Source organism: Typopeltis vanoorti, chromosome 7 (assembly GCF_054136105.1).
Source record: "Typopeltis vanoorti isolate ZY-2024b chromosome 7, IOZ_Tvanoo_1.0, whole genome shotgun sequence".
Taxonomy (NCBI): Eukaryota; Metazoa; Arthropoda; class Arachnida; order Uropygi; family Thelyphonidae; genus Typopeltis; species Typopeltis vanoorti.
In genome coordinates, this window is record NC_143555.1 from 142863455 (window position 1) to 142879650 (window position 16196).

The 16196-nt window shown below is 34.6% G+C and overlaps 1 protein-coding gene across 1 annotated transcript in view; it reads left to right on the forward strand.

Annotated features, from left to right (window-relative positions):
- Nucleotides 1-16196, forward strand: part of LOC150105145 (rho GTPase-activating protein 1-like) — a 199467-nt gene that overhangs the window by 87328 nt on the left and 95943 nt on the right. Inside the window, exons 4-6 of the mRNA XM_090396180.1 lie at nucleotides 25-112; nucleotides 13898-14029; nucleotides 14312-14398. Coding sequence (XP_090252306.1) covers nucleotides 25-112; nucleotides 13898-14029; nucleotides 14312-14398 — 307 coding nt within the window. The remainder of the gene's footprint in view (nucleotides 1-24; nucleotides 113-13897; nucleotides 14030-14311; nucleotides 14399-16196) is intronic.

The following is a 16196-nucleotide window of genomic DNA, read 5'->3' on the forward strand; positions in this document are numbered from 1 at the left end:
AATTGCAGTTTTTATTTGGTACAGGTGATGATTCATATGGTAGAAATGTTATAGTCATATCAGCATGTCGACTGCCCTCCAATAAAGAGTTTAGTCATGCCAGGTTTTTAAGGTTTGTTTCGAATATTAGCTAATTTTAGAGATTAATTTTCATTTGTTGAAATAAAACTGATTTAATTTATTTTAGTTTGTTTTATTATAATTGTTTTAGAAAATGACTGGAGAAATAAATCTTTGTTGGAAATATATAATTATTCATTACATAAGAAGAAAATTTCCTAGGTGTTTTACTTGATTTGCAGTTTTTTTCACTCCTGAGACTTGTTAATAACATGAATGAGTGAAGCACATTATCACTGTAAGTATACATCCTTAGATACACAGAATCACTTGATACACATATTCAATGTTAAGTATGTCATATATTTATCAGTGCGTGTATTTGAAAGCATATCATTCTTGGCTTAAACCAAAATGCAGTTTAATGAAATTTCATTCTTGCTGGGGTGTCTCCCAGTTTGTTTTCATCAGGAAACCATGGTGAACAGTGAAAAGTGAGTTGCTGGAACAAACTCCAACCCAATGTCAGCAAAATTTAAGGTTGATACCATCAACATAAGAAGCATTAATGGAAAACAAGTGGAACTAGCAGAAGATTGGGAGAAGTACCAGATTAACATGATAGGTGTTACCAAAACAAAGAAGACAAACAGGCAATTCTTCTGAATAACAAGTATAAGATGTTATATTTAGGCAATAATAATCAAGGAAAAGGAGGAGTAACTATTTAAACATAAACATATTTGGTTGTTTATATAATTCAAATACAAACTTATTTATTAATTACTGACCATTTACGAAAAACAAAACTATATTAGAGCCTACCATTTTCGCCAGCAAACTGTCTGGCTTTTTCAAGGTGTTTACAGAGACATAAAAATTAGTAAATGCAAATTGAAAGGAACATAAAAAACGTGTAAACCAACTAGTAGCTAAGGTTACACGTTCGCGTGACAGAGAGGAATTATTGTTCTTATTCATTATCACGCATGCGTGTTTGTTGTAAACGTGTAATGTGATTACTGGCTAGCTGTAGTTCAGATTGATTTAGAGAGAGTATCAAGTTTTTCCATCAACTGTTTAAGATTGCACCCTGATTTCTGTTGAGGTTTCCATCAATTATTAACACTATTGTGGCTTCCTTGAATAAATGATGTCTGTACTCGTCATCCAGATATGGCATGGAGCTGTTTTGCCACTCTATCGTGTGGTTAGATGTACAGAAATGATGTGCTAAGCCGGAAGAGATACTTCTGTTGTGGTTTACATCACCAACATGTTCTTTTTGTCTGATTTCTAAACTGAGTGAAGTTTGTCCAATGTAGGCAAGACCACAGTAGCAAGGAATGTAATATACTCCAGGATATTTGTAGAAAGGCACCTTATCTTTTGGGGATCCTAAAACTTGTCTGATGATGGTGGTGGTTGGTTTGAAGACCACTCTGATGTTGTAGGCTCTCGGTATTCTGGCTATTTGATAAGAAATTGACTTGATGAAAGGGATCACTACAGTAAAAATCTGCTGAGAGCGTGATTCTTCTTGTCTGGGGTTGTCACTGTATAGATATTTTTTGATGATGTTTTGAGGATATCCATTTTGTGTTTGGCTATTAGTGAGAGTTCAGTCTGTGTATCCTCCTCTTCTGTTATAAACTTTCTGGCCCTATATTTCAACATGTGGATAATGCTCAGTTTGTGTGTCATGTGATGGTTTGAAGCATAATGAAGATATCTTCCAGTATCTGTGGGCTTTCTGTAAATAGATAATTTGACACTATTTGAATGTTTCTTTATCAAGATGTCTAAAAAATGCAGTTGGTTGTTGTTTTCCACTTCCTGAGTGAATTTTATCTTGTTATGTATTGAGTTGATTTTATCCACAAACGATTTTAGGTTTTCTAAGCTGTCTTGCCATATAATGAAGATATCGTCAACATATCTCCACCATGTAGATGGTCTAGGGGAGATTGTGGAGAGAATTTCTTTTTCAAGTTTTTCCATGAAAAGGTCTGCACAAGATGGTGATAGTGGGCTTCCCATTGCTAGGCCTTCTAATTGTTGGTATATGGTGTTGTTAACTTTGAAGAAATTAGATTGAAGGCAGTGTCTAAACATCTGTGTGATGTCTAGAGGAAAGAGATCTTGGATGATGTTTATTACCTCTTCTACTGGTTCACTGGTGAAAAGGGATACAACATCTAGACTGTCTAGCATGTCTGTTGGTGCAATCTTAATGGCTTGGAGTTTATTTACAAAATGTTGACTATTCTTGATATAGGATTCTGTTGATCTTATTTTATTATTTAATAAGTTTGCAAGATGCTTTGCCAAAAAATAGGTTGGTGATGATCTTCCATCAATGATTGGACGGAGAGGTATATCCTGTTTATGTATTTTAGGTGTCCCATATAGTCTTGGAGTGATAGGATGTGAGGATTTTAGTGTTCTCTTCACTTCTTCTGGCTAAATGTTACAATTTCTGATTAGTTGGTTTGTTTCATTATGATTTTTTATTGTGGGGTCTCTGTCTAGGATCTTATAGGTGGAGTTGTCTGATAGTAATACGTTTAACTTATCATAATAATCTTTAGAGTTAAGGATAGCTGTAGAATTTCCCTTATCAGCCTTTGTAATAATAATATCTTTGTTTTTGTTCAAGTTGAGAATTGCTTTTCTATCGTAAGGAGACGTATTGAGAATTGGTTGTTTGGCTTTGGCTAGGATTATCGTACTTTTGAATCTAATAGTGTTGGGCTACGTTTTGCGGTAGTGGATATAGCCCTTTTTCAATTCCACACATGAAATCCATTTTAGGAATGTGTTTGGGCATAATCACAAAGTTAAAACTTTTTTTTTGAGAATGTCAGATTCATTTTTTGCGAGACTATGATTTGACAAATTAAAAATCACTTTGTCGTCTGGGAGGTTGTTTTGTGCCCGATATTTTTTCTTGTAAAGTTCATTGAATTTCCTAATTTGTTTGCCCTTATAAAGTTTGAAAGTTTTTTCATAACTGCGTTGTATCATTTGATCTAATTGATTCCATATAGTATATTCTAAATTGTTAGAAATGTCATCAAATAACTTGCAGCAATTAATATCGCTTTTATTTAGTTCGTATCTTGTGTGTTGAATCCTTTCTCTTACGCCAATGAAGTGCATAGATAAATTTTTTTAGCTGATATAGAGTTGATATGACCTCTGACTATGAGGAACTTTGGAATGATTGAGAATTCCCTGCTACGTTTAAGGAACATTAGGTGATTCAAAAGTTTGGCCTTTCTGCATTTTTCTCTTTCCATGCACCAAACTTTGTGTTTCATTAAACTGTTTAAACTAAACATATTTGGTTGTTTATATAATTCAAATACAAACTTATTTATTAATTACTGACCATTTACGAAAAACAAAACTACATTAGAGCCTACCAGTTTCGCCAGCAAACTGTGTCTGGCTTTTTCAAGGCGTTTACGGAGACATAAAAACTAGTAAATGCAGATTGAAAGGAACATAAAAAAACGTTGTAAACCAACTAGTAGCTAAGGTTACACGTTCGCGTGACAGTCACGCGAACTACTAGTTGGTTTACAACATTTTTTATGTTCCTTTCAATTTGCATTTACTAGTTTTTATGTCTCTGTAAACGCCTTGAAAAAGCCAGACAGTTTGCTGGCGAAACTGGTAGGCTCTAATGTAGTTTTGTTTTTCGTAAATGGTCAGTAATTAATAAGTTTGTATTTGAGGAGTAACTATAATATCGAACACTAAATAGCAGGCGGTATCAAGCAGAGCAATTGGACAAACATCAGAATGGGGAATTGGACATTGAGATGTATTTCAATCTGTTTCCATAAAAGGCTCTACTAATGAAGAAATTTTTTTTTGAGGTGTTAGAGAAAGCAGTTAATACAGCAAAAAAGCAAAAGTTGATCCGTGTTGGAGATCTAAAAAAAGCAGAGTAAGAAATGAATACTAGATATATAGGGATATTTTGAGAAAAGAATGAACCTAATAAAAATGGTACCTACTGGATTTCTGTTCAGGACATAGGCTAGTCATAACATGTTCCAACATAAAGATTAGCACAACTTCACATGGAAAGAAGACACAAGAAATAAGAACATTTTTGTTGGTTATTAATTTGTTGATATGCTCAATATCCTGAACAGAAATACAGTAGGACATATACAAAAAATTTGAAATAGGAAGTGATCATTTAGTTTTTAGGATAAAATTGAATTCTTCTTCTTCTTTCCAGCCATTTTCTGTCCACTGCTGGATGAAGGCCTCCTCCAGTTCTTTCCACCTTTCTCTGTTCTTGGCAATGATTGACCAATTTTCCCCAACAAAATTTGACAATTCATCACGTCCTCGACCTCATTTCCCTTCTTTTGGAATCCAGTTCATTAGTATGGTGGTCCATCGCTCATCTTCTCTTCTGGATAGATGTCTGGCCCATTTCTATTTTAGTCACTTATGGTGAAGGATGATGTCAGTGATGTGAGTCTGGCTTTTTATCCAGGTGTTTTGCTTATCTTTTAATGTGATGCCTGCATCAACCTCTCCATTTTTCTTTGAGATGTTTCACAACCATATGAGATGACTGGAAGTATACACTGGTTAAATGTCTTCCTTTTTAAACAGAGTGGGACATCGTTGTTTTGAAAAATGCTTTTCAATTTTCTGAATGCACTCCAGGCAAGTTGAACTTTCCTATTTATTTCCTTTTGGGGTCCACAGTTTAGATCAATGAGATGACCCAAGTATGTATATGAAGAGACTCTTTCATAGAAATTGTTTTTTATTATTATGTTTTTTGGTGTTACAAAATGATTAAACATGATTTTAGTTTTTCTCTGTTTTTCATTATATTAATGACTAAATAAATACATGTAAAACCACAGTAATAGGTTTTTTAATATGTAAATATTTCTACCTAAGTGTCTTAGGATATCGTCAGTACCGTTGAGAACAATACTAGGAATAACATACTGATAGGGCTCATGAATACAGTTGAATCCAAATGCATGCAGCAGTGCTTTCTAGTGTTAAAAAAAAATAGATGAAGAAACTGTAAAAAAACTGAAGACATACCACGCTAGACCTCCTAGAATATACGGTTTACCCAAACTTCTCAAGAACAACATCCTACTCAGACCCATCGTTGATTCTATTAGCAGCCCGACTTACAAGTTAGCAAAATTCTCATCTAACCTTCTCTGTCCCCACATTGGCCACTCAGCCTCATCAATTAAAAATTCCACAGAGTTTCACGCTGAAATAAAAGACACTCAACTGTTTGAAAATGACATGCTAATTAGCTTCAAATTGTCTTCCTCTTCACTAATATCTCCCATAAGGAAACAGTGGACCTGTTAACGCAAAAATTTCCGTCTGATATTGTTGAACCATTCAAATTTACAATTACTTCCGGTTACTTCACTTGGAAAGAAAAAATCTACAAGCAAGAGGAGAGAACAGCTATGGGGTCTCCCTTATCACCTAACTTGGCAGACCTGTTTATAGAAGATCTTGAGGAAAAAATTCACGTTTCAACCGAAACTAGAAATCTGGCTATGTTGTGTCGATGACGTCTTTGCAGTCTGGGGTCATTCCAAACAAGAGCTACATCTGTTTCTAGATAAAATAAACCTTCTTCACCACCACATCAAATTTATGTTAGAAAAAGAATCTCCACAGGGTATCTCTTTCCTGGATTTACACATCCAAAGAAAAGAAGACGGTTCCATCTCCATTTCTGTTTATTGAAAGCCGACCTTTTCAGGTCGCTACATCCACAACTCTTCTGCTCATCATCCTTCTCAAAAATTTGGCATCATCAAATCACTGGTTACCAGTGATTTGATGATGAGCAGATTTTGCTCCTCTGAGGAATCTCTAAAACAAGAATTGGAAATAATCAAAAACACAGCCATTCTAAATGGATGCAATCCTAAAACTACTCAAAAAATCATCAGCCACTTCTCCACACATCAACCTTAGCCCATAGGATTCCCATACCTTATGTCAAAGGCATCTCAGAGCGACTTTCAAAAATTATGAAAAAATACAATCTTGCTACGACCTACAAACCCATCAACCAGATCTACAACTTGTTACCTTCGCCTAAAGACAAACTCCCTCCTTTGTTATCACCTGGCGTGTACAAGGTACCATGCTCATGTAAACTGTCATACTATGGGCAGACAGGAAGATCTGTTCTTAAACGCATCTCTGAACATCAAGCTTACATCCATCTCATCAAGCCACAGAAATCCGGCCTCTCCCAACATGGAGTTGAAAACCCAAACCATAGGATCCACTGGGAAAAGACCAAACTTCTACACAGATCTTCATACAAACATGAACGTTTATATAAAGAAAGTGCTGAAGCTCTACTTTACAGACCTAATCTAAATCACAATGATGTTCTTGCCATTCCTAAAGTATGGGAAATTGTCATACAAAATTGTGTAAAATAATTCAATTTTAATTTTAATTTAATCTAAATAATCTAATGTTTTTTTTTTTTAACACTAGAAAGCATTGTTGCACGCGTTTGGATTCCATTGTATTCATGCACCCTATCTGTATGTTATTCCTAGTATTGTTCTCGACTGTACTGATGATGTCCTAAGACACTTAGGTCGGAATATTTACATATTAAAAAAACCTGTTACTGTGGGTTTACGTGTATTTATTTAGTCATGAATTCTCCACAGGTTTCTTTATATAATCAAAACATCATTATATTAAGGTCTTCTGGAGTGTTTGCAAAAATTATGATATCATCTATATCTTAGTTGTGTTAAGTTTCTGTTATTAATTTTTATACCAAGGTTTGTCCAGTTTATATTATTAAATATTTCTTGAAGGACTGCTATGAAGATTTTGAGTGATAGAGTCTCCTTGTCAGACACCTTTTTCAATTGATATTTTATTGCTACTTGTGTGAAGTTGGATTGTTGCAGTTGCTGCGTGGTATATTGCCCGTACTCATATGTATCAATATTATTCAAGAAAAAATGAGAGTTTGAAAATAAGAACCAAACCTTAAAGATTCAGTGATAGAGCATGAAGAAAATATTAATTCAGCCAGGAAGGCATGTGGTAAGGTTGCCTGCAAGTATAAGAAAATCAAAATTCCTTGATGGACTTGGGAAGTTAGAGGCAATCAAGGAAAAGACGAAAACATATCAAAAGTTTCTGGTAAGTAAGTCACATGTGGTTTTGTACAGAATGCAGAGAAACATGTTAGAAAGCAAATCATTGTGTAAAACTAGTTAATCAAGTCATGGTGTGTGTGTGGGGGGGGAAGAGGGATTATGTATTTATTTATTTTTCCTTCCTTACTCCCTCACACTCTGAGTGGTTAAACTTATTTTTAAAATAAAAAGAAAACACTGAAACTTCAACTCCTACTTAACCTTGCACACAGGTCTGTATCCCAGGATATCTCATCTCATCTTCTTTTTTACCCTCTTTTACCTTGTGATGTGTGGAGGGTTTATTAATCATCAAACCTGAAACCATTCACAGGATAAGGTGGTCAGCCCCTACGCCTTGGTGTATCCTATGTCCTGTAGTGTTGAGTTCTCAAAGTCGGTTTGTCTGCTTTGCAGGATGAAAAACCCCAGGATAAACTTGGGAAAAAACCCTGCTGTCTATGCCCAAGACCGGCTAACTTGGCTATGGCTGAGGATGATCCTTCAGCTCCTCACGTCACTGATGGGAATCGAACCTAAGATACTCCTTCCCCAGGCATATGGTTGCAAAGTGCATAGCCACTAGGCTAACTGCACGGACCAGAATATCTCATAAACATATAATATTCTAAATTAACCCATTAAGAGATTGAGCCTTGACACTCTTGTAACCAAAACAAAATTCAAATATATACTACATCATATCAACTACATAACTTCTCAAGTATATCTATTCTTCAAACCACAACAAGAAAAACACTTAAATGTGCAAAACTTCTTTACAATCACATAAATCAATACTTATTATGCTATATGGACAAAACTGGAATTTTAGTTTCTTGCTTATTACAGAAACTTATTCCTTCTTGAATTCACACAGCAGAAAGACTAACATAAAAATTGCTCTTTATATGATAGCAACATGAATTAGTCAAATTCTTCTGGGATCTAAAAATCACAGAGCACTGAAGAAAACGCTGAAATATCTTGTTTATCAATATCAAATTAGGCTGGTGTAAAAGGGTTTTGCATCTTTTTTTTTTTTTGAAGAGATGTTCATATTTAAAACTGCTACTATGTAGAAGATGAGCTTCATTCCAGAAGATTCTATGTTTAGTATCAGTGCTATGATGTTCAAGACCAGATTTTCAAGGTTTAAGTTAATCAATATAGTATTGATGTTTGCTAATTCTTTTCCACAGAGAGCAGCCTGTATGCCCAGATTATGTTAATTTACATTGACAAAGAATCTGGTAAACACTAACTAAAAGTAGAGAGGACAGTTTGTCTTTTGTAGATGATAAGAGATGAGAAATTTTGTTAATAGGAAAATGCGATTTTGAGGTGGAGCTTGTTCAAAATTCTACATTAGGTTGTGAGATGCAAGGAATCCTTAGGTGTTGGAATGTGTGAGTCAGTTATTTGTTAGATTTGACGAGGATTGTACCCATCTAATTACTGTAATATTTTGATAGTGAGAAGCTCTAGTTGTAAGGTGAGTGAGATGAGTAAATGTTATGAACTCTATTAACTATTGGATAACACTGATTTTTTTGGGAGGAGCATTGAGCAGACTTTAATGTATGTATCTGCTAGTAAAGATAGGTTTCAATAAACACTGTTTGACAAAGCACAAGATGCCATGTCGAGAAGGATGTCTATGAAGGCTGTTGATCCAATGTAAAAAAGTGGTAAGTTTTTCAGAATGAGGCCAGAAATATATCATCAGCATAGCAAACCTAGAAAGAGGATAAAAATGAATGGATGAGAACAAGTTATTTTTCAGATGGTTCAAATAATAATTAGATTCTTATTGTTACTCAAAGACAGAGGGCCACCTGTCTTCAGTCTTTTTGTAGATCTTATTTTTCCAGCTGAAATCTGATTGTATAACAAATTCAAATATCTTTTACGTATAGAGAGGGAAATCATCATATAAAATACTGAGAGTGTCAGACAATGGAATGGTGATACATAGAGAAACAATGTCAAAACTGTCATGTAATGTATCTTTATATTAATAATTCCTGTAGCATATGCCAACCATTTCATGGTTAGCTGTTGTATTTACCTTATTTCTGTCTCTTTGAATTGCTTGTTGTTTAACGTTTTTATACTGATTATGTACTGAAAACAGCACAAATATTTTAGTACAAAACATTTGCTGTTTTGTACTAAAACAGCAAATTGATTTTCTGTGATTTTCTCTCTCTCTCCAATTAACCAATTAATTTGAAGGAAAATCATCAATAGTAAGTTAGTAATGATGTAACCTTTTCATGTAGTACAATCACAGTATTCTGTCTCTTTTCCCCCCTCAGGGATACATGTCAGGAATTTAATAATGATAGCAGATATTGATAACAAGTGGAAATTATACAGATCATAGTAAACTCATAGAGATCATGGAAATAGTTTATTGTAGATAGTTAACTATATTGAATTTCCTTTCATTTTCCTGCTGTCAGAAAGTCCCAGTCAAAGTCCTCACAGGCATTGTGTCTGTGGGACTCTGATTGGGACTATTTTATTATTATCATTATTATTACTTGACACCTCCAGGGAGTCCAAAGACTCATTGAGGGAGGGCATCCGCTCTACAACTCTATCTCTACCACCCACAATCCACAACTACCCCAACACCATCTACCGCCCACCACCACTAGTATTTTCACAGACAATTGCAAACATCCAAGCCAATGGCGGGATTCGAACCCTCAGTTTTGGCTGGAGAGCGGATACGCTAACCACTCGGCCAACCAGGCCGGCAAAAAATATAGTGAGACCTTTAGACTCTCAGTGGCAAATTTGAAGTAAACATTGCAGCCAGAGGGATATATATCTGAAAGATAGAAATAGCAGAACTTCAGGTGGATTCAGGAAGTTAAATAATCAGACCTAAAGAAGAAGAAATAATATCACATTTCTGCAAGTTGGTCAGCATGCAAACACAGAGTAAGGTACGCTTTCCGCTGAGTTAGAAACTCCACAGAAATCAGTGGTTTCTACATAGGCATGCAGCTGCCTCTACCAGTCCTCTTCAATTCCCTGCATATAGTTCAGTGAGAGATGGGTCAGGAACAACTTTCATTAAATGCTTCAGTTAATTGCTGCACAGGAAGTTCTGTTTGTCTGTACAAGACGTCTCAGACAATGGCAGTGTCATTCCTGTTTGGACCACAGATATGCCTCTTATACAAGCAATGTAGGTTAACTTTCCACTAATTAAACGCCCAGGATATCTTGCCTTTTGAGAAATCAGTCATCTCTGCTGTTTTCAAAATCGTGACTCTAGCCAGATGGTCTCCCACAACAAGCCCTTTGTCGAACTCCAAAAGATCCTGTATTTTATTCCATTGTGATCAACACTATTGACAATTACTGACCAACAGCATTTTTAAATAGTTGCCTAGAATGTGTGGTGGCACACATGACCAAGTATTTTGTATATATGTTACGGTTAAAGTGATAAATCCGGTTGTTATTAATAATTACCGGTTAAAGTGAATAATTCCTAGAGGAGTCTGATGAATATAATAAAAACATGTTTATGTTTTGTAGGTTTTCGTTCTCAATAGAAATTATAGGTTAGGTTAGTTTATAATGAAAAAAGTACTTCTTTTGCACTCATTGAAATCAGAAACCAGAAATCATTATAACTAACCTAACCTTTATTGATTAGGTTAGTTTATAATGAAAAAAGTAAGGAAAGTACTTCTTTTGCACTCAATGAAATCAGAAATCATTATAAACTAGAGTGTAGTCGTAGTTTGTCATGGGCAGATTAATGGGGATGAAAGATAAACGTTGTTGTGGGCCGAGCTTAATGATTGTGGGCAGATAAATAGGGATAAAAATAAAAGTTGTTGTGGGCAGATGAATGGGGATAATAGATAAATCAGAGAGGAACTGATCAGTGTTTTTCTCCATTGATGAGGAAAGAGGTACAGCAACAACGCTTATCTATTAGCTGTTATAATTTCTATTGAGAATGAAAACCTATAAACATGTTTTTATTACATTTACCAGACTTCTCTAGGAATTATTCACTTTAACCGGTAATTATTAATAATAACTGGATTTATCACTTTAACCGTAACATATATATATATACACTGCATAAGTGATGTTTATGTACATTTGCATAAAGGTTTCTAATTCGGTGGGTAGTATGTTTAGTGAATATACAGAAAACATGATAAAGCTACTTTTATTCATAGATAAACAATAATCATGAGAAGATTTTGAGAAGAATGTGGAGGATGAATATCTGGAAGGTGTTAAAATGTTGTAGAGGCTATTGACTCTTTCATAGTTTTTCCTACCCTCTCAAATATGCTTGCATATTTGAGAAGGTAGGAAAAATCTTTGTTGTATGCTGAATAGGGAAATTCCTCTGTACTCTCAAATTGTTTTGCTTCCTTTCCTGTCATTGTAGAGCTCTTCTGCAGTCAAAATTTGATCTGCTGACTCATTCTTCTGACTCATTCATTACACTTAAACTGGCTTTCTACATTTTGGATTTCTAACAGCTTTTCCATCCATACAAGAAACAGTGCACTTATTCTGTGGTCCTTTCTCAAGAGAGATATTTGAAGAGTCTTCTGAATAATCTAAATTTCAAGTCATTCAGTCCTAATGTTATCTCCTTGGTTGTACGTTGTTCTTTCTATATGCATTAATTGCATAAGATAAATAAAGTATTTTATAACCAAATTGGACTTAAAAGTTGTGCTCCATAACTAATACCCATTCTTTATCATATCTGCAACTTTTTATGCTTACTTAGCATCTACGGTATCTTGCATCATGGAAGCAAGCCCATATTCAGTCTATTTCAAAAAAAAAATGTTAGGCTCTCAGGTTGTTGATCTGTCACCTTTATCTTAGTCCTCTCTAAAATAATGAAGATCATTAATTGTCAGTGTCTACACTACCTGGAGACAGACCACTTAATCATTACCAATGGAGGTAAAATGAATATTGGATGTGAGGAGTAAGTGAGCAAAAGAGTTAGTAGTGGTAATAGGGACAAATGATTTGACTGAGAACGAGGAAAATGTAAGATTGGATATTAGGAGGTTGTTTAGAAGGATAAAAAATAATAGTGTGATAGGAAGGGTAGCCAATGTTTTATCCAGGTATGACGATGATGAGATGAAGCAGAGAGCAAAGATTGGGAATAATATGTTAGTGGAAATGTGTGAGGAGAATGGATTGTCATTTGTTAATATGTGGAATGAGTTGGAAGTACAAATTGAAGTGTATAATTGAAGAGTGATGGACTATATTTGAGTTATTTTGGAATGGCTGCTGCTGGAAGGAAAAGTAATGAGTACTGAGAATGAATGAACAAGTAAGAAGTGATGTGAAAGAGCAGGAGAGTAAGGAAGGAGAGATTGAAGTGGTGCTTATGAATGTAGAGAATGAGAAAAAAGCGTTGCAAGACAAACAGAGAAATGAGGAGACTTAGGGTGGACAGCGGAACACAATGTGAGAAAGGCTGATGCCCCAAGAGGATGTGAATGTATGTGCAGACAAAAAGCGAAAGGGATGTCCTGGGATCTAGGGAAAACAATTGGTTTTGAAGAAGGTTCTGGGATGAATAAGGAGAAAAAGAAATGGTGCAACGAAAGTATGGAGAAGTCACATCTAATAAATGGTATCAGTGAAACTTGTTATAGATTAAGGAAGGAGCTGTTATGTTAGTAAAGAAATGCTGGAAGTATAAGAAACAAGGGAAATGAAATGGTTGCATTGATTGAGTTTGTTCATCCAAAATTGTTGGAATAAGTGAGGTGATTGGATGCAGATGGCATCCAAACAGGAGTAAAGATGGAAGGGTATAATGTTTTTTTGTGAAAATTGAAAGGGTAAAAAGGGAGATGGAGTACTATTGATGATAGAAAAAGAGTTATGACTGTACAAGGCAGAGATGCAGGAGGGAAATAATGGCAGCGGTTTTGAGGCAGTGTGGTGTGAGTTAAAGGTGAATAGAATGAAATAATTTGTTGGATGTTGTTGTAGACCTGGTAATGTGGAGGGTAGTGAATAGGAAATGTATAAGCAAATTAGCCAAGTTAATGAGAAAAGGTAATTTTCATTGCGGCAATATAGATTGGGATGACAAGATAGCAACTGGAAGTAAATGAGTTTCTTGAGTTTTTTTAGCGACAACTACTTCAGGCAGTATGTTAACAGAAGGATATATGAGGATTGATGGTCTTCGATTTGATCATCTCATCAGAGGATGTTATTGTAAATGAGATGTCAAATTTTCCTTCAGTTGGTGAGAGTGAACATGAAGTGATTACCTGGGTAGTCACCAGCAATGTGAACTTCTGTGAGGAAGGGGTATATGTGGAACTAAAAAAGCTGGTGATTACGAGAAGCTCAGGAGACAGTTTAAGGCACAGTATGATGAGCTGTGTGTATAACAAAAGGGACCTTCTAGATGAGTCTGTGACTCCATGGAGTCTTAGGATTTAATAATAATAAATTATCTATTATTAAAAATCAATGATCATATTAAAACTATGCATATAGTTTTAATATGATCATTGATTTTTGGCTTAATATTTGTAGTTATATTTCCCATGTTAGTAATTGGTCTGTTTATTTTTATTTTTTAGGTATTTAATGCATACATTAGATCAATTTGTAGAGAGTGACTACACCTTAGTTTACTTCCATCATGGTTTGAACAGAAAAAATAAGCCATCTGTTAGTTGGCTTTGGGAAACATATAAAACATTTGATAGGAAGTAAGTATTCTCTAGTGTTTTGATTAATATCAAATTATAATCAAAATATAATCAAATTTTATGGTTTGATTATATTCAGTATTTACTTGTTTGTAGGGATTGTTTAATTTTGATGCAAACAAAGTTAAAATTTTTATGATTTAATGAAATTGTTGCAGTACTTGAAATAAGCATTTAAAAGTAGTGGTGATTAGGAGTTTTTATTGGAATGTGATTTCTTTTGAAACTGAACTATAACTGAAAATGCTGTGAAATAAAATTATTATTGTTTCTTTTATTCAGGTACAAAAAGAATCTTAAAGCACTTTATCTAGTCCACCCAACTAATTTCATCCGGATTGTTTATCAGTTGTTTAAACCAATTATCAGGTATGAATATGTGTGTGCGTGCATGTCTTCTCATATTATTACAGAAAAAAGTTTTTTTTAATGGAAATTTGTCTTTACTTAAAGTTCAGGCATTATCATAGTAGATATTAAAAGCAGTCTATTATCCAATCTCCACTGAAACAAACAAAATAGTTAAATGACTGCAGAAAGTTTTTTGCCTTGGGTATACTATATGTTAAGGATACCAAGCAATTTTATAAACTTGGTTTTTAATCCTTTTTCCCAAGTAAGCAAACAGACAAGAAAGTCAAGTTTGCACCTGAACATAGTTCAGGTCTGAGGCAACTCGTGGTAAAGGTGGAGTAAGCTCTGATCACTTTCCTTAGTATTTCCCCTAATGCAAAGCTTATCCCCTTGCAGAGATGTATGATGCTATGCATTAAAGGCAAGGCCCACTACCCAGACTGGTTTCGACCTTTTATTGAGGTCTCGTCAGTGGGAGCCAGACCTAAAAATGCCAAGGTTGAAGTAATGCAGAGCTTATAAATTTTACCTAAAACAAGTTACCACAAGGTGCTTTGACCTTAATAAATAAAAATCTCAGGATGGAATTAAAAACCAAGTTTATAAAATTGCTTGGTATCTTTAACATATAGTACCCAAGGTAAAAAAACTTTCTACATCTTTCTCTCATCATGAGATTTTTATTTAATAAGGTCAAAGCACCTTGTGGCAACTTGTTTTAGGAAAAAAAAACCTGTTAGATTATGATTTATAGTGGCAGTGTAAGAAAGTGATTTTCATGCTATTTCAGGTTGTGACCTGAAGTGTATATTAGTATTTTTGTAGTTATGTTCCAAGTTATGTTTTGTAGTTATTTTATATTGTGTGTATATTTGTTTGTTGTAAATTAAAGATGCTAGTTATTTAGTTAAATGGTCAATAGGATTAATTAAGAGGATAGTTATGTATATGATATGATGTGATATCCTAGCACACGAATACCTGCCAGCCTGGTTGGCCAAGCAGGTTAGCATACCTGCTTTCCAACCAACAGGTCGCAGGTTCAAATCTCACAGTGGGCATGAATGTTTGTGATTGTCTTTAGGTGGGAGATGAATTTCATCATCCAGTGTGACACCATCCCGCTTATTGGAGGCCTGAAGTGGCTTGAAAAAGTTCTATGTTTGGTCTCTAGAGCAGGTTTCTGGACTATGTAAAAATAAAAAATATTACCAAAAAATATCTGAAATTGATAAAAATGGCAGAAAAAAAAATCCTTAACCCATCCATGGTACAAAATGTCCTATAGGTTTATAATAACCTTTAATAGGTGGGAATCACATATACAAAAAAAGTGTTCAAGTTGATTTGTAGTAGATTCTGATATTTTATTTTAAATTTGAGTCATATCATTCAGAAAAAAAAAAGGGGGGCGGGTGCACAGTTGAATTATGCCTTATGGTGGAGTAATCAACAGGAAAATATACAGTAGTACAACTGACAGGATTAAAAATAACATAATCCTAAGTAATTAAGAAATTGACAAGATCTTAAAAATGTATTTTATATAGTAGTAATAGTAGTAGTATAATAAAGAACTTTTATTGTTAAAAGACCAGAAGATAAATGATAAAATATACAAAAAAGCCAACAAGTTTCACTAGCCACTGTCTAGCATTTTCAAGGCTGAACTGGTGTGAAAACAAATGCATTAAGTTAGATGTAAAACATACACTTTAGTAGCTGTTAGGCCATTACATTTGATCATTCACGTTTGATGGCGTGCATGCGTTCGAATGCTTCACTCAGAATCTGGTACATGACCACGTGTTGT